General features: G+C 41.4%; 1 protein-coding gene across 4 annotated transcripts in view; it reads right to left on the bottom strand.

Moving 5' to 3' along the window:
* PIEZO2 (piezo type mechanosensitive ion channel component 2) overlaps positions 1 to 25,472 on the bottom strand; it is a gene marked incomplete at its 5' end in the record, with an annotated part of 454,715 nt that overhangs the window by 90,549 nt on the left and 338,694 nt on the right. For 2 of the 4 annotated variants that reach the window (XM_080822188.1, XM_080822186.1), the window contains 9 exons: positions 1,366 to 1,526; positions 3,423 to 3,652; positions 4,022 to 4,054; positions 10,350 to 10,391; positions 13,832 to 14,005; positions 16,559 to 16,707; positions 17,848 to 18,131; positions 19,280 to 19,403; positions 23,011 to 23,241. In XM_080822188.1, the coding sequence (XP_080678314.1) occupies positions 1,366 to 1,526; positions 3,423 to 3,652; positions 4,022 to 4,054; positions 10,350 to 10,391; positions 13,832 to 14,005; positions 16,559 to 16,707; positions 17,848 to 18,131; positions 19,280 to 19,403; positions 23,011 to 23,241 (1,428 nt within the window). The remainder of the gene's footprint in view (positions 1 to 1,365; positions 1,527 to 3,422; positions 3,653 to 4,021; positions 4,055 to 10,349; positions 10,392 to 13,831; positions 14,006 to 16,558; positions 16,708 to 17,847; positions 18,132 to 19,279; positions 19,404 to 23,010; positions 23,242 to 25,472) is intronic. The other 2 variants (XM_080822187.1, XM_080822189.1) reach the window with 2 other exon arrangements.

Genomic DNA, 25,472 nt, shown 5'->3' on the forward strand with positions numbered 1-25,472 from the left:
TTGACAGTCTATGAACAAGGCATTCTGGGGACTCATTAGGATGATTTTAACAAATGTAAGCCTGCCTTTTATTTAGGATTTGTAAGAAAGGGTTATCATTGAACTCTTCCTTTCTCTTTCTGAACTCCATAGGATGGATTTCAGATAGTGGATTTTCCGTGCTCTACTCACACTAATTTTCTTCATTCAATGCTGACTCCTGTCATAAAACTGTCTTCCTTGCAACAACCTCTCAGGCCATCCGAAGACATCTGTGCATCGGATTTGGTTAACTCTGAAACGGCCTTTGCTATTTGCTGCCAAATGCTTTCTCTTGCCCTTCTTCATTGCTCTTTAATACTCTATCCTCAAATTCTTTCTGAATTGGTCAGTTTACGGCTACAGTTAAAATGCTTACACATCTTTGTCTTCAAGGAATACACATAGTAGGCTTGATTTTAGTTCTAATTAATGTGTACACTGTTAACAATGGAGTGCATGTCCCTCTCTGCTATAAATCTCACAGGTAGGATAGTTCCTATTTTTTTCACACCTGGCAGTGATCATGGAGGCATTCCAGATGGTTTGCATGAAGTCGAGAATGTTCTAGTTTAGACTAAGGAGCTCGAATTAAGGTTCATCCTTTGTTACCTACTCGTGAACCTTTTAGGTGTCTGGTGGTACAGTTACAATATGATGCTATTATTTAACTTTTTTAAAAATTAGAGGCAGTGGGTTCCCTACTGAATTTTTAGAAGGCAAAGACTCCTCGAATTGTCACTCAAAACTAGTTCAGGGAAATGAGAAACATGTTTCATTTATCTGCTGAATAAATTGAGACTGAATCGCTTCACAGTCAACATCAAAGAACTACGGGCTGAATGATGGCTCTCCTCCTTCCAGAGGAGAAAACAGAACCGCAATATAAGGTTGAAACGTGGTGTCTTGTCTCAAAACATCCAATAATAAACAAGGTGAACTCTGGCACAGATTTTATTAAATTTGGGGGCTGAGTTTACTCCTTGGCAACATAAACTGGAATATTATTGTTTTCCTCAGAGAGATTTTATGCACACGTAGTACAGAAGGGCAGCCTGCTCTCACACAATTCGACTAAAGACTTGGTGAAAATAAGTCACCTTTCTGAGATGACCAAGCCAATCAGGAACTAAGCCAGAAGCTTCTTTCTGCCCTGCTATCTTTCCCATGTCTCAGGACAACTGTCCTTTGGTTTTCTGCATGTCAAAGTGTACATGCTGTCTCTAAGCCTTGGTGTTCTAATGTAAAGGGGATTTCATTTAAAATAAAATCATAGAGTTGCGAAAGGTAAATGATGATCCGCTGTGGTTTTGTTTGGCCTGAAGACGACAACAAATGTTCACTTGCCTCTTTCACAGAAACCCAGATAATGTACGATGAAACGATTTTGATGATATGCAACTCCAAAATCCACCACACAAACACCTGCAGCTTGTGGAAATATTCCAGGAATTTTAAGAAGAGCACAGTGAGACGGTCAATCACCAGATGCCATTTGTTCCTTAAATCTGCAAAATAGTAAATTCACCCAAGAGCATAAAACGTTGTGGGTTTGTTTGTTTGCATTATTATTTAAAGAAGACCTTGTAACATTCAGATGGGAAGGAGAAGGTGCAAAGTAATAGTAGAGGATGCATTTAACGAAAATCAGAATCTGGAGGAAAAGTGGTCTAAAACTCCCATGTCATGATGATTTAGACACGCACTGAGACTCCGAGGGACAAGGTTGCTTTCCTTAAATTCGTTTAATCAGCGTGAAGTATTTTTTTGACCTCTTAAAGCTGAGCTATAATTCCCTAATTTCTTGGGAACATTAGGTAACTGAGTTCCCTTGAAATGACATCTTTCTTGCTTCCGTAAGTGCCAGGGGCTTAAAGAGGGAGTGGATGAAGCTCACCGGTCACCCCAGAAGAATGAGGGCCAAGAGTCTGTGTCTCTTTGCAACTGAGAGTGAACACTGAGTGTCTGAATGACCCAGTCCCAATTCCCGAAATGTGGTCAGACTCACCCTAATCAAAAATTTTAATCACATTAGTCATTCCCTTCTTTCCACCTTGTGCTAAGTAGTAATATTTTGCAGACTGGGGTCATGCTTCTGTCTATAAGGGCTTTCCTGGTCCACGTGACTGGAAGTCACCATAGAACTATTTTGCAGCGCCATCATGTCACCACATGTGTAGACAAAAAGCTCACCAGCTCAGACAGGTAAGACCTGAGCCTCTCTTTAAGGAGCTTCTTCTTCACGTGGCTGGGGTGATTGTAGCAGTTATTGTCTTCAGTTCTGAAAGTTTCAGTAAGGTCCCAGTTATTGTGAAAAATGCGTATTTACAAAGTGACACAGATAATAGTTGATACAAAGATGTCAGTCATAACTGACCATAATTCAGAGGTGTAGACAGCAAGTATATGAGGGAGTGCCAGAACAAAGGGCAGTCCAATTTCTGAGGAGATCCTCTTAGTAAAGCTCAAAACCCTCATGAAGTAGTAGAGCAAATCTTAGTCCTGGGTCCTGGGTCCCACCGAGCTTGGTTCTCCCTCATCCTGAGGAATAGCCATTGCTTAGACATGGGAAGGGCCATTCTGGGTCCCTCTCAGGATCTTCTGAGATGAGGGGGTAAAAGGGACCAGGTTTGAGGGAATTTGCCTTTGGAAGGGATCTTCATCCTTGTGCCTTTTCATTTTCTAATCCTTTAAAGCACAGAACACCAGAACAGACTAAGCGTTCTGCATTCTCTGCTCTGTTAGATAACGTGTCCTGATTACCAGGGACATCTAGTTCTCGTCATGCCCCATTAAACATTACCTCAAGTCCATGAAGAAAAACAGACAAAAGAGCCCAAAGAATAAAGAGAGAAAAACCTAAGCTGACAAGACAACAAAAAAAACCTCTAGGAGTTGGCCTGACATGATAATTATCCCATCGCTCTTTTGTTCCTCCAGTTCCCAGGTCCTGAAACATTTGGACCGAATTACAAGTATGTTGTACCCTTAATTACCAGTTCCCTGGGGAAGTTCCAGACTGGTTTCTTTGAGAATGCATTTGAAAAGGCCCTGTCTAGAACTTTCTGAAATTCTACACAGCTGCCTGCCTCTGCTGCTGGTAGGAAACATCCCCGACTGAAGACACAGGTAGGAGCTACACCCACCCTGGGCCTGGCGGGGACACCTCTGGCAGATCAGGAGAGACAGTCAGTCATCTGCTCTCTTCTGCTACCTCAGATTCACAAGGAAATGATGGGAGCAATTGGAACCACAATGCTGTAGCTATAGCAACTAAAAGACCGCACCCCAACTTTTACTTCATGGATTGGATCAAATCTCTATCCATTGGGAATGTGTCCGTTTCATTCACTGAGTCTGTCAGGCAGGATTTTCTGAGCAGCTCCTGGTAGTGGGTGGGTTACCTGAAGTCTCTTCTTCTTCCTCTTCCTCCTCGTCCTCCTCTTCCTCTTCCTCCTCTTCTTCCTCTTCCTCCTCACTGTCTTTCCCAAGCTCAGCCTTCTCAGCCTTATAAGGGCATCCCTCTGGTTTGTCGTCCCCAGGCTCGGCCACCTTCCTGATGTCTGGCTTCTCCAGGCTGGCGGTCAGATTCATCATGGCGAGGTCCGGAAGGCTTCCTTCGGGGTGGGCCAGTCTGTTGGCAGAGAGCAGCTGAGTCAGGGGAGGAAGGAGCGCCGGGAGAGATTGGAGTTGAGGGGGCAAGTAAAAGGAGGATAAATAAAATGAAAATCAGTGCAGGTACACAGGCCTTGCAATGTGGGGTCGTTAGCATCTTGTCACTTTTTTTTTTTTTTTTTTTTTAAGCTCCATCTAAAAACAAACTGTAAACTCAGGTCTTGTTAGCTTTTCCAATTTGGGTTCTAGTGATTAGTCACTAATGAGAGCTATCGACACCTAAACTTGACATTTTTCCCGGAGGAGAAAATGGTCAGAGTTTAGGATGTAGAAGCATGAAATGACAATCGTGTAAAGCAAGCATTTCATGGCTTCACGGGGGACTTACTCATTTTGGTGGATTGGTAATTTTTTCTTGATGCTGCTCAAAGTAATTGAAATAGAAAGGAAAAAGAGGAGATGAGAACAGAAGAATTATAAGGAATGTCAGAGATCACACATCATGCTACATATCATCCACTATCGCATTCCTGTATGCGGATGCAGTGGTCCTAACGCCAAGAGCATTCCAAGATGGCGTCAATAGCGTGCTTTGGCTATGAACCCTAGGCTTGGCCACTGAATTGAGAGTGGGCAGGATTGCAGGTCGTAAAGGTGGAGAACGGAGAGACAACAGAGGCAAATCACGTCATGCTTTTTAAGGAACGCAGCCAACCATCCCGCAAGAATCCAGTCATTCACACTCCAAATAGGTTTTTAAAAATATATATATTCTTAAATAACATGTAATCGCCATCAACCTTTTGCACAGACTTATCCCACTCTGCCGTCATCTAAATCAGAGGCAGTGGAAGCGAAATGCTTTTGGGAGTAAGAAGTCAGTATCACGTGCCAGCCCACGGGCACCGAGGTTGACTGAGGGACTAGCCGTCTTGGGGAGACAGGGTGTGACAGCCCGGGTGAGGCATGGGGACACAGTTTCGCCGAGCCTGGACAGCGCCAGGGGCATTCCAGTTTATTTCGTGTTAGACAATAACAAGTATCATCTTCCTCCTACATTGTTAAAAAGTATATCTTTTTACTCATAGCCAATTTGAAGGAACATTTGTGGGCAGTAAGGAAATATCATGGAACCACCTACTGGAAATACTGATAATCTTCTCCATTTGTAATAATAAATTTCATTTGTAATAATATATCTCAGCCTGGTTGTAACATGAAGGACAATTAATAATGTTATCCTATCTGTATAATTGTGGGCTCCAAGTATATTATTTAATCTTTCTGAAATCCACTTTTTTTTTCTGTAAAATCAGTAAGTTTGGCTAGATAAAAATCTACACTTCCTTACAACTCACTGATTTTATATTTGAAACACACCTGTGATGCTGGGAGCCTGTTGCAATGACTCAGCATTGTCCTTAGACTTTTTGAACCTTTATTATTCAAAAGTAATTCCTCTTAACAGGGTGCCAAGCAGGTAAATTATAGGGGGCAGAAACATTTTGTGAATTGAAGAAAGACACAATGTCCTGAGGATGTTCCCACATTGGTGGAAGGAGTTATGATGACATACCCCCTTCTTATTTTCCAAAGCTAGTCAATCCACTCTCCTGTCCTTGGGGAAGTCCCCCCCACTCCTGAAGCTCCAATACCACATTTTCACACCAGCACTGCACATCAAATCTCAGGGGGCATACGCGCTGTTCTTGTTTTGCTGGGACTCGGCATATGGAATGGTGTTAAATGTAAAAGCAGTCAGTTGTCACACAATTGTCAATATTTATATGTTCTCTGCAGCACTGGTAGGGGATGCATTTTATAAGTGAAAAGATACTTCTCATTATGACATTTGGTGGAGGGATGACCATTCTCGGAGTGCATTTTTCCCGTCTACATCAATACTGCCATGACTTTGCACTGACAAGAAAAAAAACTTGCCAGGGATTAGAGTTAATCAGTGAAATGAAACTTACAGAGATGAAGCTATTTCTGCAGCTGTCACGCTGGGTATGTAACAAGTAGCCCTCAAGCAAAGAGGCCCCCAGATTGTCTTGCCATAGGCGGGGCATACTGAGGGGAAATTAGGGAATGAAGGAATCAAAGAAAAACACTCGAGTAAACCTAGCGGAAGTATGTCTAGAAGATTGACTTTGGAAACTCATAACAGTCTACAAGAGATCGGGGACTAGATAATGCTGGGGAAAGAAGAGAACATAGTATCTGCATGTGAACCAATCATCTGTGTATTTCCGTCTGACATGATCCTTAGGAGGAAACAGGGCATGTAATTCCTGGATGCCTTCTGGAGCAGTCTAACGTCGGGAGCTCGTAACGGATGACAGAGAAAGAAGGGAAAACCTGTATCGGGCTGTCATTTACTTGACTCTAGGAGTCTGTTAACTGAGAAATTGCATGAGAAAATCTGTGTTCATAAAATGTGTACAGATGAAAATATTTTTAATGCCTGATTGGGGTTTACAATTTTAAAAAGGACACCTACGTAAAGCCTTTCACTTTTCTTCCTTTTTTTTTAATAGCAGTTTTTTGAAGGCTATACAAAATAATGTTAAAGCACGCTCATTGGAATCAGAAAGACTCAGATTCAAGCCTCAACTAGACAACTACTAGCTAGATGACTTAGAAAAACTCCCTACCCTGTCTACCAAGTCTCAGTCCGCTGATCTTTAAGATTTTATTTATTTATTTGTCAGAGAGAGAGAGGGAGAGAGAGTGAGCGAGCACAGGCAGAGGCAGAGGGAGAAGCAGGCTCCCTGCCAAGCAAGGAGCCCGATGTGGGACTCGATCCCAGGACGCTGGGATCATGACCTGAGCCGAAGGCAGCGGATTAACCAACTGAGCCACCCAGGCGTCCCAGTCCGTTGATCTTTAAAATGGAATAAGAGCTACTACTTCACAGAATGCTGGGAAAACTAAAGTGATTTCTGTTAAACTCTTAACACAGTGCTTAGTATACAGGGAGTATTTTTAAAGTAAAGAACCATCTGCTCATGATAGATCTTCATGTATCGCTTTTGTTCATTTGTATCATGAGAAGGCGGAGTTAGAAATATACCTTTGCAAGGGACCTCACCACGCTGGACAAGGGCTCATCCTGGACTCTAACTCTGTCATCAGCATATTGTTAACAGAACTTGTGTATTACAAAGGCCATTCAGAAGAAAAAGCACCAACGTTTCTTCCTTGGGAGTCTGTCCCCACTACTGTCAACCTTCTGTGCTCTCTGCTGACCACCCTCCACCTGCATTTGCTGGGGCTGGGCTGCTGCACAGGTGGGGCTGTCTGCCCAATGTAGAGTTCATGGGCAGAATCAGCCCCCAGTTTGCCATAGTGAACAGCTGGACTGAATCTCTTGGAAAGCCTATGTACCTCAATGTAGATACTCCCCCTCTCCCTGGCCCCAGGTCAACTTTAAAATGGGATCCTTGTTTTCCAAAAGGTAAATGATTAACCATGCTCCCTGAAACTTACAATACCTACAATACTGGTAATTGGGTGCTGATCCTCATGTGCAAATTATGTAATCAGCACTTGAAGGAGATTTAAACTGGATTCTCAGAGAACTCCCTCCCCTACATCCTTAAATCCCACTTTTTGCACCCCCCCCCCCCCCCGGCTGTGGAGTTTATTTTCTTTTCTTTTGCATTGTCTTTATCCACACCTATAACTTCCTTGCCTTGCTTTTATGATGCTCCAGGCTTGGAGCTGTAATCTTCTCACTGACTGACTATTTCTCCTGTTGCATTCTAATGAAGCAGGTGATGTTCTCCTCCTTGTGTTATCATTCATTCTTTCCTTCTGCACCCACGGCTTTCTTTATACCGTCCTCGATGCATGCATCTCTCCATTTGTATCTACATAATTTTATTCTAATGATGGTTCTGGGAACTCTTCCTTTGAGGGAAGAAAGCCAGTCTTAATGCTCCCAGGCTCCCTTGAAAAATGTAGCACTGGACTTGGTGCACAATGTGACTCACTGCATGTTTGGCCAATAGGTTCTAGGCACTGGATGGGCATTTTTATTTGAAACAGAAGAAACAAATTATGTTACATGGATGGTTGAAGAGGCTTAATTCTGTATTAGGGACTGACTTTGAGTCAATATATGAAACCACATATTAAGGTAGATTCCATGAAAGAAAATGGGAAGTCTACCATTACAACATCTCCTTAGTCTAAATTCTATTCATTTTTATGACTATTCTAATTTGGAATATTTGGCAATGTAAAGTGCATCCACCCTATTCATTAGACTATTAGAGAAAAGAGGTGTCTTGCAAATTTCTAGTGTTTATAATTAGTATTTAAATAATACTTATACTGCTTAAGATTACTTAAGATTATTTTCTAGAATGCATACACACTTTTAGAAGATGGTATTCACAGATGAGCCCTTGATTAGTAAGTTTAATATCATATCTTAAATGTGCATGGTAGTAATTCCCTCTGAAAAATATCTACTCGACAGGTTTGGGTATGATGGCTCTAGTTTTTGCATTTAAGACAGAAATGACCATTACTCCTGTTAAAATATTCTAATTCATTCCATTTAGGAATTCAGTTGTAACTCCCCCACAAGTATTTGTATCATCAAAATTTCAACCAGTCACCCACTGTCCTCACCATCCCCACCTCATACCTTGTTAAGTCATGTCTAAATTTTAATCAACCCAGAAGCTGAAAGTAGGCATGTCTTCCCTTTCATCCAGAACTCACATTTGCAAACACATTATTCTCCTTATGAAATAACACTGAATGTACGAGGAAGAAATTATGGGAGAAAGCTTCCTTAAAAAAAGAATTGACTTACTATTTTCGTGAAGACTAGGTTCTGTTCAAAATTGGATATGCTTTACACACAGCCTTTCAGAAGCGCAGTGAGGGAAGAGTTGATCGGGTAACATTCTCCCTGGGGAGTAACTCTGGCCTTTCTTAATATGAAAAGGAAAGATTCTACTGCAAAGAAGATAGTCCTAACAGTGGAATGTTTTGAGTTTTTAATTATTTTAGGTGGATTTTGATCATTCTAGGAATTCCTGAGCACATTCCCTGGCCTTGTGACTTGGGTTAATAGGGATAGGCTTTCTCTCAAGAGAGAAGTCCTAGACAACCGGAACCATAACTTGTATCAGCCCCTGCTGCTGGAGCCCATCAAACCAACTTCTGCCTTCTTAGATAGGTCCCAGCCATCTCCTCATATAGCAGATGGTAAATACTTTATGGGAAGAGATAGAGAGAGACAGAGATAGAGAGAGACAAAGATGGATGGACAAGGGAAGAGAGGGAGAAGAGTGGAGGGGAGTGAGGGGGAGAAGGAGAGGAGGAGGTGGAGAGAGATTGAGAGAGAAGCTCCTTATGTTTGAAGAGATGACATTTCAATAGTTGCTCAAGATCTCCAGCTAGTGTCTATCAGCTAAAAACCTGAGGTTGACTCCTCTCTCTCAGGATGTCAACAAAACTGGCTCCCAAACGAACCAGCCAGTCTTCATCCCTCCTTCTTCAGCAATCTGCACAGTGATGCATTAATGTTTCACCCTTCTTTCTAGAAGTTTTGGCTCCCAGGGTTTGCTATTTGGTTGTCAGCCTTGGGATTTTACATAGGAGAAAAGCGAATGGAATAGAAAACCAACAGATCTTTCAAAGAGTTAATTTGTTCATTGGCTTTATTGTAAAATATGTGTTTTTATGACCTATATCATTGGCTTTACTACAAATAACATAAAGTTATAGGAGTGGCTATTTTAATTCACCTGTTTAATAAAGTCAGGATAGCTTTAGGAAATTAGATCTCCAAAGACCTTTTCTCTGTACTCTTAGGGAAGTTGAGAATAACTCTGCAGACAACACTATCAAAGCTTACTCTTTATTATGTGTGGTCATTTGCATGTTTTATCTCCCCAGCTGAGTGATAGGGCTCTAAGGTAGGGCCTTGACCCAGGGTCCGTCTTTGCATCTTTTATGAAATCTCGTGACCTAAAAGATCTTTCTTCAATACGCTGATCTTTTAAGTCAAGGTATATTTGAAGAAACGAATGTCTTAATTTTCTTTTAACGTATATCATTGTGACTATTATCACTTTATTCAGGAAACATCTACCGAGGGTCAACAGATGGGTGAGGCCCTGAGGTTAAGTGATACGTGGACACGGGGTGAATTACTAATACAGGGACTCCAGCCGGCCGAGGAGCTGACACCTCTGGCAAGGGAGATAAGACAGGCAGGCAGACAGTGTCAGAAGGCAAATGTCAGAAGGCAGCAATGATGAAGTGCTGTGGAAATTCAGAGGAAGGGCAGGTTCCTCGTAGCGGGGAAAGTTGGCATTTGTGGGCAGGTTTGTGGCGGAGGCGGTTCTTGAGCTGAGCTCTCAGTCACGTGTCCAAGAGAGCGACGACGAGCTCTCAGGCCAGCGTTGGACTAATTGACCAAAGAATGAAATTAATGGGGCACCCATTTGAACCAAGACCGAAGGCTGAGCACCAGCTGAAGACCCTTGGCAACCTCCGAATCCACTTGCAGCACCATTCGGGATAGACACCAAATGGTCCGCTTGGCAGAATACATCCATGAGCATACCTGAAGACCACTGTCCCCTATCTGACGACATCATTTTTCTTTTACAAAACAGCAAAGTGTTTAACACACCACGAGACCATTAGAAAAAAACAAACAAGAGAGAAAACATGGACATACCCACCTATTTATTATTAGATATACGCGCCCATTGACTTTGGCGTGGCTACGAGGTGAGAGATGGAAGCCCAAGGTGGCATGGGGATGGGGAGACAGGTGGGAGAGAGAAAGAGGAGACCGTTAGAGAGGAAAGAGGCAGACTGTCTTGCAAGCTTTAAGGCATCAGGTGTGTGCTCATCGATACTCCCATGCACGAAGAGGAGTCAGGGCAGCAAGACTCAGGAGAAAGGAGAAGTTAGATATAGTCAGGAAAAAAATGCTTGAAGGTAACGAGTCGCTCCATTCGTCTCGTCCCTCCCCCCAACAAACTTGACTAAACATTGGTAATGTTTTAATTTTCAGAGCACAGTTATCAAATAGAAGGCAATCTAAAACAGGGATTCTTGCTCCTTCCTCCAAATTAAAAAAAAAGGAAAGAAAGAAATCTATCCTAACCACGGGCCACATAGTATTCTCTAAGTTTTTTAAGACTGAAGTTTAAAAAAGTCATTTTGTTTCTATATGCACTGGAATATGTTCTAAAACAAAACATGGATAAATTGCAGGGATGGGTATTTAATTACATGATGGACATTTCATACATTATTTTATATATATATATATGTTATCATAGACTATAGTTATGTTCTAATAGTATATATCTAAAGTGAAATAATATTCCTAAGAACACCTGCTTAGAAATAATAATAGTTTTTTCTATTATCATGTACATCCAAACTTTTTCATGATGTCAACTTCATCACTTCTCTAAGGCTAAACACAATAAAGTCTTCCTCAGACACAAGTGACATTTGCCTACACAACCTATGTGTGCACAAAAACACAGCACACACAAACGGTGGACAAAACGGGAAAACAGCAGCTGGATATTTACAGAAACCACGGTACTGGAATCAATGTTGAGGAATACAATGAACCAATTATTCCCAATTTGTGGGCCAAGTTTTGTAAAACATGTACTAAGGAGGTGGGAGCAGAGAAGGCAAAGCATGCCAGCCAATCCCAACTCTATAAATATTCTTTCTCTTCATCATTTTGATCTCAATGTGGTCATTTATTAGGGCTCCAGGGACAAAAAATACTGTTAGTAAGGAAAACACCAGAATGGGAACAAGTTACTCAAAAAGATGGGATGTGTATCCTACGTGCAAAGTTAAAAATTGGGGACTTTTATGTTACACTGTTGCAGGAAATCCCAAGACATGGAACTTGAATTTGACCTGAACTTTGAATCCTTTAAGGCCTAGAAAACTGTTTTTTCGAAGACTGAAAATGAAATCCCATGTTCCTAACCTCTTTAGGTAGCTGGTCTTTTATAGCCTCTCATCACTCTACATTTTCTTGGAAAATTAACTGCTTAAGGCATGCTTGGGGTTAAGCCATGGCCACGAGGAAGGCAAGCGATGACCTCAAATGGCTACAAATAATTTAGATCTTTCTTTTCTTGTCATGGTATGGAGGGTGAGGGCTGTGAGTGGAGCAGCCATGGAAACAGGGAGAAATTATCTCCATGTGAGACTGTAGTCCTTTCCAGAACCTACATAATTAAATAATGTTCTACATGCTTCCAGGGAGCTCTGAGGAACAAATTCCGTTTTCACATACCCTAGGTCTCAAAAATTGTGATTCCTTTGAGCTGGTACAATCCTTGTTGAGCTTCATGGTCTTCTGCAAAACTGTGGTCCTGAAAATCTCTATTTTCCTGAAAAACTGTAACCCATATCTCTATCTGATTGTGTGCCATTAGATTCAAAGACATGATAATAAAAACAAGGGCAAGAAAAAACACCTATATCCTGGAGGAATTTTGAATGAGAAGAAAATAGAGATCCAAGGCAAGAAAGGCATTTAGAAGAAAAAAAAAATTAAAGGCATCATTAGCGATCGCCAATCATGATATTTCTCTTACAAACATACAAATATACTTTGCTGACCAACAGGTTTTTCTTGATTATCGAATAAGAGTTTTTGAACAAATAGCAAGGGTTTATAATGAAATAAAGCATGTTACTTCTCAGAGTTAAATATCAAATACTAATTTTATCCCTAGCATTTGCAAGCAATGTCAAAATTGTCATCAAAAATACTTCCACTAATCACTGATAAATCTCACTTTCCTTTGCCAGGACTGCGTTTGTAAGCTTTTAACCTTAGGGTGATTTCTCCTGCTAAGAAGTCTGCCTAGAAACCATCTCTCCTAGGGGGCTCCCAGACTTCTAATACTACCTTATTTTTCCTAATGTTTGATTATCTCTGAGAGCAGCCACTGACCCCATCAGGGCCCTCACCACAGTGGGGCATTGGGAGGAGACAGGTTATCGCCGAGCTTGCTTATTGATGCAGTCAAGACAGAACAAGAAATAACAGTTGCTTATTGACTCTGGATTCTACTGGTTGGGAGCCATTCACAGACTGAAAGGCAACTGAAGCTTACTCAGTTTACCTCCTAAAAACACAATACGAATATGGAAAAGAAATCTCCTGGCTATCCATACATAGATAGAGATTATAAAATGGTTTTCAGCACCAAAGAAGAGTTTTGGAGTCATCTATGATTCTAGTCCCTAGTATAGCAGAAAACCAAACGTCTGGTGGTTCATAAACTGTGCATGATGAAATAAGACTTCATCTTCTTTTGCTGTACTCATTGCTTCCCTTGAAAAGGAGTTCAGAGCTAAGTCAAGGGGACTAAGGGGGATTGTCGGCTGGCATCTACACTCTCTGCATACAGCCCTTTGCTCCCTCGGTTGCTCAACAAGGGTTTTTCCAGGAACTGAATCATCAGCTAAATCTGAAGAAGAGAGAAATCAGTATGAACGTTCATCAGAAGAATGCTTGCAATTTCCCTGTGAGAGACCCGACTGTGAGATTTGTGATAAAACCATTGTGGTTGCAACACACACGGGCGGGGAGAGAAATACCTCATCTGTTGCTTGTAAGCGACTTATATATTTATAGATGAGAAGACAACAGAGAGCTGATAGAAGCAAACACTATCTTCACTTTATTTCCTTGCACATCATGTTGATTCTGGTAGATTGCAGATTCTATCCTTTCAGGGGAAGTTCATTTCCAAAGCGGAAGGGAAAATTCTGCCCATCGTATTTGGTATGCTCTCAGAACTCATCCTCTGAATCAGCCAGGTTTCCTAAATGTTCTAAAAACACATCACGGACCAGACACAAAATATCCATCACCAACTCTAAAGCATTTGCGTCCACGCAGCTATTTTAAATCGACTCACGTGAGCATCAAGATCACTTGGTATTAACCAGTCCTGAGTCACTACGTAATGTTTTGGAAACTGCCATCAAATACGCCACATTTTTCTCTCATTTCTTATTTTCACTCACCCATGGAGAGCTCAAGGGTGAAACTCTTAAGGTTAGTCATTGGTTTCCTGCAGGGGGCTCCCCCCCGCTGAAGTGGGGAGTCACAAGTTGTCTTGCCCAGAGCAAGAGGCTCGTGCTTCTTGCAAGCGCTCACCTGTAGATGGCGCTGTCTTCCTTGCTGGGAATGGACTTCAGGTCTGTGAGCTCCAGGAACCGATCATGGAAGTAGTGAAGGTGTAAAATGCACACCAAAAGAAAGGAGGTGGGAATGAAGATGCGAGTGAACAGCTCTGCCACGGTAAACTGTTTTAAGCCAAGATCCTCCAGCCTGTAAAACAAAACAAAACAAAACAGAAAGCGAGTACTTTTCTTTCCTCTTTTTTTTTTTTTAAAGATTTTACTTATTTACATGAGAGAGCATGAGAAGGGAGAAGGTCGGAGGGAGAAGCAGACTCTCGACAGAGCTGAGAGTCTGATGTGGGACTCGATCTTGGGACTCTGGGATCATGACCAGAGCCGAAGGCAGTCGCTTAACCAACTGAGCCACCCAGGCACCCGGAGAGTGCTTTTCTTAGGCACATTGGTTTTGCTGTAAATCACATCACCGTCTTTCACCGCCCTGTTATACCATTTCTTGCATCCCTCTCTCCTTTGCGTTGGCTTTGATTTTTGTCTCCATCAATCCAAGTGACCTGCTCTCCCAGAGGTCAGAAACAACCTCAATATTGCCAAATTCAGTGACTGCTTCTCTGTCTTTGTTTAATTCTGCCTCTAGTCCTTCTTGAAACAATTCTGGTCTTGGTGCCGCCACACTGGCCTGGTTTTTCTCTTCTGTCGCTGTTTCCTCCATTTTTTTTTTTTTTTTAATTGGACCTCCAGATGTGACATAGCCCCAGACTTCAGTGCTGAGTCTCTTCTCCAGCTTATTTCCTCCCCACGTTATCTCACAAGTCCCATTTGGACACCATCTTTTCTATACACCATCTTAGCACCAGTGACTCAAATATGCATTTACAGCTCAGGTTTCTCCTGTGGACTCTCATGCCCAAATATCTAACAGAAGTTTTTTTTGTTTTTTGTTTTTTCCTATAGTTATTTTGTATTGAGTGTCTTCCAAACAGTGTTCTTGATGTCCCAGTTTTGCTCAGTCACACTGTCCTGCACCCCCCCACACCCCCCCCACTTGAGTCCTCCCTGTATAACTGTCTACCCTGTGCCAACATTCTGAAATCAGAAAGCCTGTCTTTCTTTGCCTTCATATCACATTCATCCACATTTCTTTCAGCCTCCGAGACATCTCTTGAAGCTGCCCCCTTCTGTTATCTGTCTCTGCATCACCTGCTCTAGATAAAACCACCATCATTTCCCACAGAACCCCTGCTGCTGCTGGCTAACCCGCTCTCTGGTTTCTACCCTCACCCTCGGACAGCACATTTTTTCAGTCTGTCGAGAGTTTTTTAAAGACTTAAAAATGTCACCAAGAATAAAATGCCAACGAGCCATGCCCATCCCGGGTGTCTGGCTGTGTTCTTCACCTCGGCTCTGTCCACTGTCTCCCTTGTTCCCGGCAGCCAAAACTTCCTCGGCTTCCTCCTTCGTGCCAAACTCAGTCTTGTCTCAGGATCTTCCTGTTTGCCGCTGGGATGCTTTTCCGTATCTCGCTCCCAACTCATACACTTTTCTTAAGTTCTTCAGGGGGAGATTAAATAGCACCTCCTCAGGGAAGCCTGCCCTGACCACTCCGTTTACAGTTTGTACCCTCACTGTTCACTACCTCACCCTGTTTTTGTCTCCTTCACAGACTTGCCACAATTTGTAATTAATTAATTAATTAATTACAAATTAATTAATTAATTTGTAATTAATTAATTTTAGTAGGGTTTTTTTGTTTTTGTTTGTTTGTTTTTTGGTCTCCTCCACTAGAACATAAACTCTGCAGTACTTAGGCTCTGTCTGTCCTGCTTCCTGACAGGTACCCAGGCCGAGCCAGTGTCTGGCACATAGGAGGCATTTGATAAATATTTGTTAAATAAATGTTAAAGACGGGTCAGCCTAGCTACATGGCGAGCCTTGCCTTTTACTTTTCTCTTTCCCACCTCAGTATACTCACTCAGCTCCATGCCCCATTCTGGTAACTCCTTCCGGAAGTTTACAGCAGCAAATCATAAAAGGACACAGCACATGCACAGATCTATTACAGCACGTGAATAATGATTTCCTCATTAGTCCACTAGAACTTTTGCTATGGCCTCAAGTACTCCTTAGAATCTTCACACCAGCTCCATAAGCGAGGAGAGGCTGCTGCTTTTTATCATAAGCCTAGGAATCAACTGAACTGCTGAGCTGAACTTCAACTTGGGAAGTAGAAGGCATGAGTGATGAAGGAAGAAGCAGGTATTTCACAGGAAACAGACATTTTAAAAAAAAGTTATTTCAGGGGCGCCTGGGTGGCTCAATGGGTTAAGCCTCTGCCTTCGGCTCAGGTCATGGTCTCGGGGGCCTGGGATCGAGCTCCGCATCGGGCTCTCTGCTCAGCAGGAAGCCTGCTTCTCCCTCTCTCTCTGCCTGCTGCTCTGCCTATTTGTGATCTCTCTCTCTCTGTCAAATAAAATAATAAATAAATAAAATCTTTTTTTAAAGTTATTTCATTAAAATGGGGCTGAAAATGCACTTTTTGGTTAATAGTCGTTAAGTACATACTATACATGTCAAGCCTAGGGCTTGGCAGAGAGACCACAGAAGGACCTGTTCTCAAGGAACTTACAGACACTGATGACATCACAGTTTACTAGAACCTCCCTCAATGATGTTTGAACAAAATGCATGGAAATCTTCATGCCATCTGTCCCTTTCACAGCCCATTTTACACTAAATTGCTTACTTTTCTTTTTTCAATCCGGTCATATTTTGCCACAGGCCTGGGAAGTTCTCAAACTGATATGTGTATATAAAGATAAGCACCAGCATTGTGTAAATCACCACAGACATCCAAAAATACTTTAGGATTCGCCTCCACCATTCGTAGTGCACCTGTGAATCAGACATTGAAAAACACACAAGAAAAAAAAACTGATTAAAAAAAAAAAAACAACTTACAAAAGCACCTCATTTATTCAAGTATGACAAGTGATGATGTTGACAAGTACTCAAAAATCAAATATATTTCATTTTTGGCTTTTGAGGCTCTGTTCCTCATAGAGTCAGCAGGGTCTGGATTGGAACCTCAGGACTACGAGAGTTGCAAACGAGGTCTTGGGTTAAGTTGCTCGACCCTTCTGAGCGTCCCTTTCCTCCTCTGTAAGTACCTACTTTGAAAGCTGGAAAGAGGATGAAATCATCATGTTTATAAGCTAGTCTATGGGACGCGTTCAAGGAATGACATTGTAGATGCTGTCATCGTGGTAATTATTGCTGGGAGAAAAAACTGCCTCCATTTTGAGATTCCAGTATTTCAAAACTTCATCAATTTCGATTGAGATACTTTTGTCTCTACAGGTGAATTAGTGTAGTTGTTTCATTTGTTCTATTGGCTGCCTGCAAGAACAGTGTCCTGTTACACTTGTTTCTATCACTGAGCAACAATTTTGCTGTAAGTTAAGACTGAATTGGTGGAGATCTTCTTATATTTTAGTGGAATCTTCTATAAATTCTAATGAATAAAATACTAAAGAAGTTGATGTATTATGCACACACACACACACGTTCCTGATTCTAAAGCCTGAAGTACAAGTGAACTGGGTATCAACCCATATTTTAGATTACGCAGCTGCTGTTCTTCACTGGCTGTTGAATAGTCAGTGAAATTAAAAATTGAAATTGAAATTGAAATTAAAATTGAAAATTGACATTAAATGTGGAATTAAAATTGAAATAAAAAATGAATTTAGTTATACAGGTTTTCTTTTTTTTTTAAACAAGAAGTTTTGAAAAACTCATGAAGTTTGTTTGTTTTTTACTTTTTAAGAACCCCAAATTTTAAAGTAACATATACACTGAAGATAGTCATTTCCCTTTCCAGGTCTTCTTCATTTGCCTTTGAATCGTACCGATCACTTTAGATACTACATTCGTGGGATGACAGTCATTTAGAATCTCAACCAAGGAAGCTCCCATGTATTCCTGAGCTGGCTACCAGGATTAAAAAAAGACAGAGGACGATGGTTTACCTACCTGATACAAGGCCACACAGAACAGAAACAGCACCATGTAGATGATTTTGTACATCACAATTTTACCCTCGAAGCTGACGAAGAAGAACATTCCTCCGCAGACGTAGATCCAGTACTTGATGAACATGGCCACCACCAGATTGCCCAGGACTTTCATGATGTCCTGGTCATCATCTTCTTCCACTTCCTCTTCTTCTTCCTTCCTTCTCTCTTGCTTCTCTTCCTTAGCTTCCTCTTCCGCCTTCTCTTCAGGCTCTCCTTCCATTTGTATATCTTGCTCGTCATCTTAAAAATAGAAGACCATGCTGTTACACTTAGTTGGTTCCCCACCCAGAGCCACACTTTGACCGTGTGTTGTGTGTATGTGTGGGGAGGCATGGAAGCTCACGTTTTCTTTGTTACTCTGTGATCTGAATGATTTCAGACGGTTGCAGTAAACAAGACAGCATTTGTACCCAATCATAATCAACTTTTGAATTTCATACAGTTTAAAAGCTATGAACACGGGAATATTTTATGCTCATCTTTTTTATATTACCTAACTTCACTTCCGGTATCCAATGACTTTGAGTACTGCGGGATCTAGAAAATTAAGCTTTGAGTACTACAGGATCTAGAAAATTAAGAACAGGGACTCCCCCTGCCCTCCATTCCATGGTTTTTCTTTCCACCATTGCAGTTACCAGAGGTCAACCATGGTCTGGAAGCAGGTGATCCTCCTCCTGACACACGGTCAGGTCAATAACAGCCTAATGTTATGTCACCTGCCTGCGTCATTCACCTCGTCTCATCGCATGGGCATTTTCTCATCTCACAGCGTCACTAGAGGGCTGAGTACACCACAAGAAGATATTTTGAGAGAGAGTGAGACCACATTCACGTAACTTTTATTACCAAGTATTATTATAATTCTTTTTAGTAGTAGTTGTTCATGTCTTATGGTGCTTAGTTTATAAATTAAACTTTATCATAGTCTTGGATGTTCAGGAAATGGCAAAGTATCTTCAGGGTTCAGTACTATCTGCAGTGGTGGGCATCCACTGGGGTCTTGGAATGCATCCCCTATGAATAAGGGGCCCCCTGCACATGACAATAACACAAATTAAAACGACGATATCAATTTCAAATTCCGATTGTGTCATGGCTCTGAAAGTGTGACCCTGGATAAACCATTTAACTTCTCCGAACCTGTTTCTTCTTCCCCTAAGTGGGAATCAGTTTTGTGAGGATGGAATGAAGACGCATTTCTGAAAGCTCTTTGTGAGCTCCCGCATGCGCACAAAATCATCCCCACTGGGGCCCTGGTTTTCCATCGCTCCAGGTCCACGCTCAGCTTTTATCTGGTCTGAAGCACAAAGGCTTTCTGATGTATGTGGGCTGTCCTCTCTCTGTCATTCTGCTGAGCACAAAACTCTCTAGTCACACTGATTTACCTTTTTCTTCATTTTCCTGACTTCCGATTTTGATCTCAGATAGAAGAGCTTCCTTCTCTTGAAGAGCTTTTTGCTCAGTGAGGTGTTGCCTCAGCAGGAGCCAAAAAGTAATGGTGAAAAGTATCTGAAAGCAGAGAATTAAGAATTAAGAATTAAGCCACCCATTTGAAATGTAAATACAATTCAACATATACAACGTTTTCTCCGCATTTCAGTGGAAACACAATAAATAAGCCTCTCTGTTGGAGACAGAGTCGGGCAGCCACTGGATTTCACCTGAAAGTCACTGGCTTTGAAATCCCCTTTGCTGAAGATACAAACAAGAGTGTCGAGGGCCAGGAGGACTTTTGGCAGCAAGCTGGGCCCCGGGGAAGGTGTCCCGACAGCCCAAACTACTTCCATCTGGGCCGGAAGTCAGCTTTGGCAACTGGTCTCCCTGGAGGAGTGAAAGTCCTTGCTTCCCTGTCCCAACTGTGACATGAGCACAATTACAACAGGAAGACATATTTCTTCCGTAATACTCGTCGACTCTGCGATATTCCTTGGGATGAAGAATTCCACAGATGGAGAAAGAGAACATTTCCTCCCGGGAAACAGAACCCTCTAATATCCCATTCATCTCCCAAAGCTGAAGGAAGAATTGTTTTAAGTGTCCACACTTGTATTTTAAGGTTTTGTGGAGGGCTGGGGGCAGGGGTAAGCTGATGCTTTTGAGGAGTTCCTTCTTCAGGAGACAGAGGACCTAGTACATAGTAGTTGTTTTGTACTAGCTTTACTGCAATACAATTTACGTGCCATATGCAATTTACCCATTTAGAGTGTGCGACTCTGTGGTCTTTCATGAAGTCACAGAGTTGTGCAACCAACACTGTAGTCAATTGTAGAATATTCTCATTACCCCAAAAGAAGCCCCAGAGCAGTCACCCTATTCCTGCCCGCCTCAGTCCTGGCCAACCACTACTTTACTTTCTGTATAGACTGCCTAATCTAGGCATTTTCTATAAGTGGCATTACTTTCTAAACATTCTTTGGTTGGTGGCTTCTTTTGTTTGGCATAATGTTTTCAAGGCTTATTCCTGTTGTAGCACGTGGTGGCACCTCATTTCTTTTTATTATTTGATAGTATTCCATTGTACGGACAGACAGCATTTCATTTCTCAGTTGATGGGCATTTAGGTGGTTACATTTTTTTGAGGTTATTACGAATAACACTGCTATGATCATTCATGGGCAGGTTTTTGTGTGGACATAGGTTTTCAGTTCTGTTGGGTATAATACCCAGGAGCGGAATTGCTGGGTCTTATGGCAATTCTACGTTTAACCTTTGGAGGAACTGAGAGACTGTTTTCCAAAGTGGCCTCAGCATTTTCCAGGCCCCCCAGCATGGGGTTCCATTAATACTTATTATGGTCTGCTTTCTTCTTTTTTTAAGATTTTTCATTTTATTTTTTCATTTATTTTTTCATTTGAAAGAGAGTGAGTGAGAGAAAGGGAGCAGGGGAGCAGGAGAAGCAGACTCACCGCTGAGCAGAGAGCCTATGCTGGGCTCGATCCCAGGACGCTTAGATCATGACCTGAACTGAAGGCAGATGCTTAACTGACTGAGCCACTCAGGTGCCCCTCGTCTACCTTTTTGATCCTAGCCATCCTGCTGAGTGTGAAGTGGCATCTCACTGTGGTTTGTAGTACGATTTTAATAAACATTTGCCCAAGACACGAAAAGAAATAGACAAATGAATGGGTCAGTTTTACTTGGAATAACTGCCCACTTGATGGTCCATAATTACCCACTTCTCCTTTGCCTTCAACATAAACTGGTCCCAGTCAGTCTGGGACAACATGTTTAGGGCCAATGGAAGCCAAGATCCAGAGTGCCTCCATTTCTGAAAACCTGGCATTCAGCTTCTGGGAGTCACACCAGATTGAACTATGGCTGCAATTTGGGAAAGAAATCTGTTTCTCTAGTGCATGTCTAAGGAGCTTAGGAATGCTCAGTGGCAGATGAGACCCCTTTCCTGGAAAAGGTGATCGACAAGCCCGATTTGGAAAGCGCGGTTGGTGTAGTTGATGGAGTGGGGAAGACTCACTAGCAACTGAAGGATGTTACCAAGAATCTGAGTCTTACTTCCCCAGAGTGGTCAGACCTCTGGGGACCTGGGACATATTCTTTCTTTCCTCTCATTTTCTATCACAGCGACCCATTCAGTACTCTGCAAAGAGTGTGTTTAATAAAGTACTTTGACAAATGTCACTGTGATATTTTCTGATCTTAGGTTGTGTTGTTATCTATGATAAAGACTTGCATTTTTTTTTTTTTTTTTTAGCTCCTGGGTACCTTAAAATATAAGTGGAGACCCTACTTTCTTCAGAATAACACTGTTTTGTTTTGTTTTTTGTTTTGTTTTACAAGTAATACATTTATTTCCCCAGAAGTGTTCCCCGACCTCCAAGAGCTGTTCATCTTAGATCAGACAGGAGGTTGTTCAACCAGCTAGCTGGGATACTTTCCAGATGTCTCACCAATATTCCAAGCCAGGCTGGAATGGATTTGCATAGTCAAAAGATGAGGTTTTGAATTTCTCTTATAAAGAAAAGACTAGCTTCTCAGTTTTGGGTGTGTGTTTAGGGGGAAGGTCAGGGAGGGAGAGAAGGAGTGGGTACGAGTGTGAGACTAATGTGACTTGTCAGTGAAAATACTCTGTGGGACTGTCAGCATGGAGTAGGGGTTTGAGAGAGAAAGGAAGGAGGTTGCCATGGTCTGTGAACACAGGGGATTATGAGCTAATTTCTGTCATCACTATTCACCTGCTAGGAGTTTCTCCTCTACCCCAATAAACTTCACCAAAAGGTCTGTTATGAGAACCAATCCTTGGTCTACTAGTTCCCCGTTCATGCCTAGTTGCCTTGGAAATGGGGTATTTGGTAACCTGTAAGAAAGGAGCTTGCTCTCTGAAAAGGTGGGCTTTGTGCGATATAAATTCATGTCCTTTTCAGAGAATGATTCTCTGCCTAGAGGAGAAAGGTGTTTAAGGCTCATGGAGTAATGACACAGGACTGCTCTTACAGGTCTTAACACAATGTCATCAACACAATGGACACATGTGGTTTAGAGTGGACCACACTGTCCACAAAACAGAAAGGTTGGGACACATAATCTGAAGTCTAGGCTATTAAAATGGGCCATGAAAGTAATGAGTACTGGGATATCATGAACTTTGTTGCTACCTATGAAGGCATACCATATAATCTGCAGAAGGAAAAACCAGATGTGTCATACTCAATTTTTGCTGCTAACAGCGTTTTTGAAGACATAATTGAAGAAAAAATGTTGTTACTAATAATCAATGATTATCTGTAACAACAATGCATTTGGCCTGTTTTGAAAAACGGAGATCAAAGAAAGACCTCTAACCCTTGCACACATTTTACCCATATTTTCTTATTTCCCCTTGTAATTTCTACCATACTGTAATTGACATTAAAATATAGCAGACAGTATTTTTCCTCTCAGTGGAAAGCCTTGTTATTGTAAGTAAAATCTGAAAGTGTGGTGTAATATTAGAGAGACCGCTAAGTAATATAAATTGTTTCCTAGAGTCTTTAATCTATTCATTTTTGTAAAGCCTTGAATATTTGGAACCCATGTGAGTAAGTCTGTGCTCAGATATGCTTTTTATGATTATTGTGGATTTGTTTCAACATTTTGTTTTCTTGTTTTCCTATTCACTTACCTTGGAGGCAAGTTCTCCCGGCTCTTTCTTTTCCAAAAAGCCTGGGACCTTCTTAATTTCGGGAAGTTCAAAACTCCATATATACTGTAATATCAGCAACAGATTTCCATAGACAACCATGAAAGGAGAGCTGATCATGGCATATTTTCTTCTGTTGCGAATCATCCAAAGGGTGCACGACCAAATCAACAACACAAAGGTCAACCAGCTGTGATAGGTGATGCTCCAAGCCTCGAGGGAGAAGGAAAGAGACAACATAACCATGGTGAGTACAATGTGGAGTCCCCGCCCTCTGCTGAGTTAGAAGTTGTCTAAAAGGTAAAAGTGAATAATATTCAATCCAGGGAGAAGAGGGAGTGGGGAAATCACGGAGAGACATCCCAACCTGGGGCATAGGGACGAACCGAAGAGAAAGACTGATCTCACCAAGAAGAACATTGTTTTTTAACTTCCTGCAGGGAATGGAGCCAAGGGCACGGGTGTATTCCTTCTAAATTTTTTCCCCTTTGGGTAGAAAGGTCTTCATCTTCACCCTACTTTACAGTATTGAAAGCAACTGTAAGTGCTTCATCCCTTCTTTTTAGAAACTAGCTTGAGAGTGATTTAAGTCATTTAAGAGTGGCAAGTCAATGTGGTCATAGCTGGGCTCCGAAATGGAAGTCATGGGCATCACTAGGGTAAGCACACAAATCGGGCATCGGAGATCACTCTGGGATTATCTGAGAAGATGTGCACCATAGAAATTAGAAAATTTACACAAGGGAGGTGTGTCCTTGGCTTCTGCACACTCCAAACAATAAAATCAAGTTCATTTGAAGGTCAGCCTCAACTTCTGTCCTGCAAGGGGTAGGATTAAAGAGCCATCAGACTCATTGGACAAACGATACATCTTCTTCCATGCAAACAAAATTTGCAAAGAATCAGAAATGTATCATAAAGGGCAGCTACCGGAACAATAGCTAAATCAGGTTCAAGACTATTATCAACTTTCAGAAATCTATCCTTTCTTACCATGATCTCTGATAACAAATCTTTGTAAAAAGACATTTAAAAGCATTTTCTAGATATATTTGAGCCTAATTGAAATCAATTGTATTTCTGAATATCATGAATCACCAGGAGTTAGTTAGAAAGCCTAAAATGTTTTACAAGTCTCTTTTGTTTCTGGAAAATAGAGAAGTATTAAGATAAAGGAAGTCAATGTGGAACAGTTATTTCCTCTCCGCAATTTGCAAACTTGTCCTAAAGGACAGCTAGCTTTTTAAGCAGTGGATTATTTAAAAATTTTGGTTGAAACATATGATAAACACAAACTGGATATTAAAATTGCTTTTATTAAAATTAGATTAGTGATTGATAACCACAAGCAAGGCTGAATTATTTTCATGAAAATATGATTTCTTGGAAGTACTGTTTATCAGAAGTTAGATAACATTAAATGCTTTTGCATTTGCATTAAATAGTATATTTAATGCATTTATCCCAATATGAAATGCAGATGAGAAGGCCATTTTTGTGTGTGACCCAGGAGAATAATCTTATCTTCAGAGATATCATAATTCTAGTAGCTTGTCCCCCTCCTCCCCACAAACTACTCTTGGGAAGGTGAGGGTGATAGAGGAAGGAAAATAAGGTAAGAGGATTTTTTTTAAACCTCTTTCCTTTTTAGTGTCTAAGTTGCCTATGCCTTTCAGTGTGGTGGTTCGGCCATTTCTGCATTACATTCAGTTTCCAGATTGCCTGATAGTGTAGCAAATTTGTACTTTGTAGTTTTGAATAAATACACGTATCATTCTAACAGACTTGGCTCCCCAGGACTGTCCTTTCTGTCTGTGATTAAAATTCTGTTGCAGTAGGGTGCTTCCGTGGAAGGCAGGCACTTTTAAAAACACTAATATTATGGCTCCGTTAAAACAATGAAAATGGCACCAGACAAGGGCATGTCTTTAATGAAGGATCTGCTCTGTTAACGTTGTTTTTACAATAGATTTTTTCTACTAAGTAGCAAAATGTGTATTCCAAGTTTTTTTTGTTGTTGATGTTGTTTTAAGTTCTATTCCTTTACAAAAAAAAGACCAAATTAGGGGTGCCTGGGTGGCTCAGTCGGTTAAATATCTGCCTCCAGCTCCAGTTATGATATCAGGGTCCCCCCTGCACTGGGCTCCCTGCTCAGTGGGGAGTCTGCTTCTCCCTCTCCCTCTGCCTTCCCCTCCCCGCTGCTTGTGCACATGCTCTCTCTCTGTCAAATAAATAAATAAAATCTTAAAAAAAAGATCAAACTGAACTGACTTATTTTTAGAAAGAAGAAAAGTGTATAGATACTCTATCGAGTTCAGAGTCAGAATTGTATATTTCACTTATAATTGGTATTTTAAAATTAGAATTTTATTGCAGTTTAAATTAGAGGTTGATATATCAAAAATGTCAAAAGGTACCAAGAGCACAGAATTAATATTATTTAA

This window comes from Martes martes (genome assembly GCF_963455335.1).
Source record: "Martes martes genome assembly, chromosome: 13".
NCBI lineage: Eukaryota > Metazoa > Chordata > Mammalia > Carnivora > Mustelidae > Martes > Martes martes.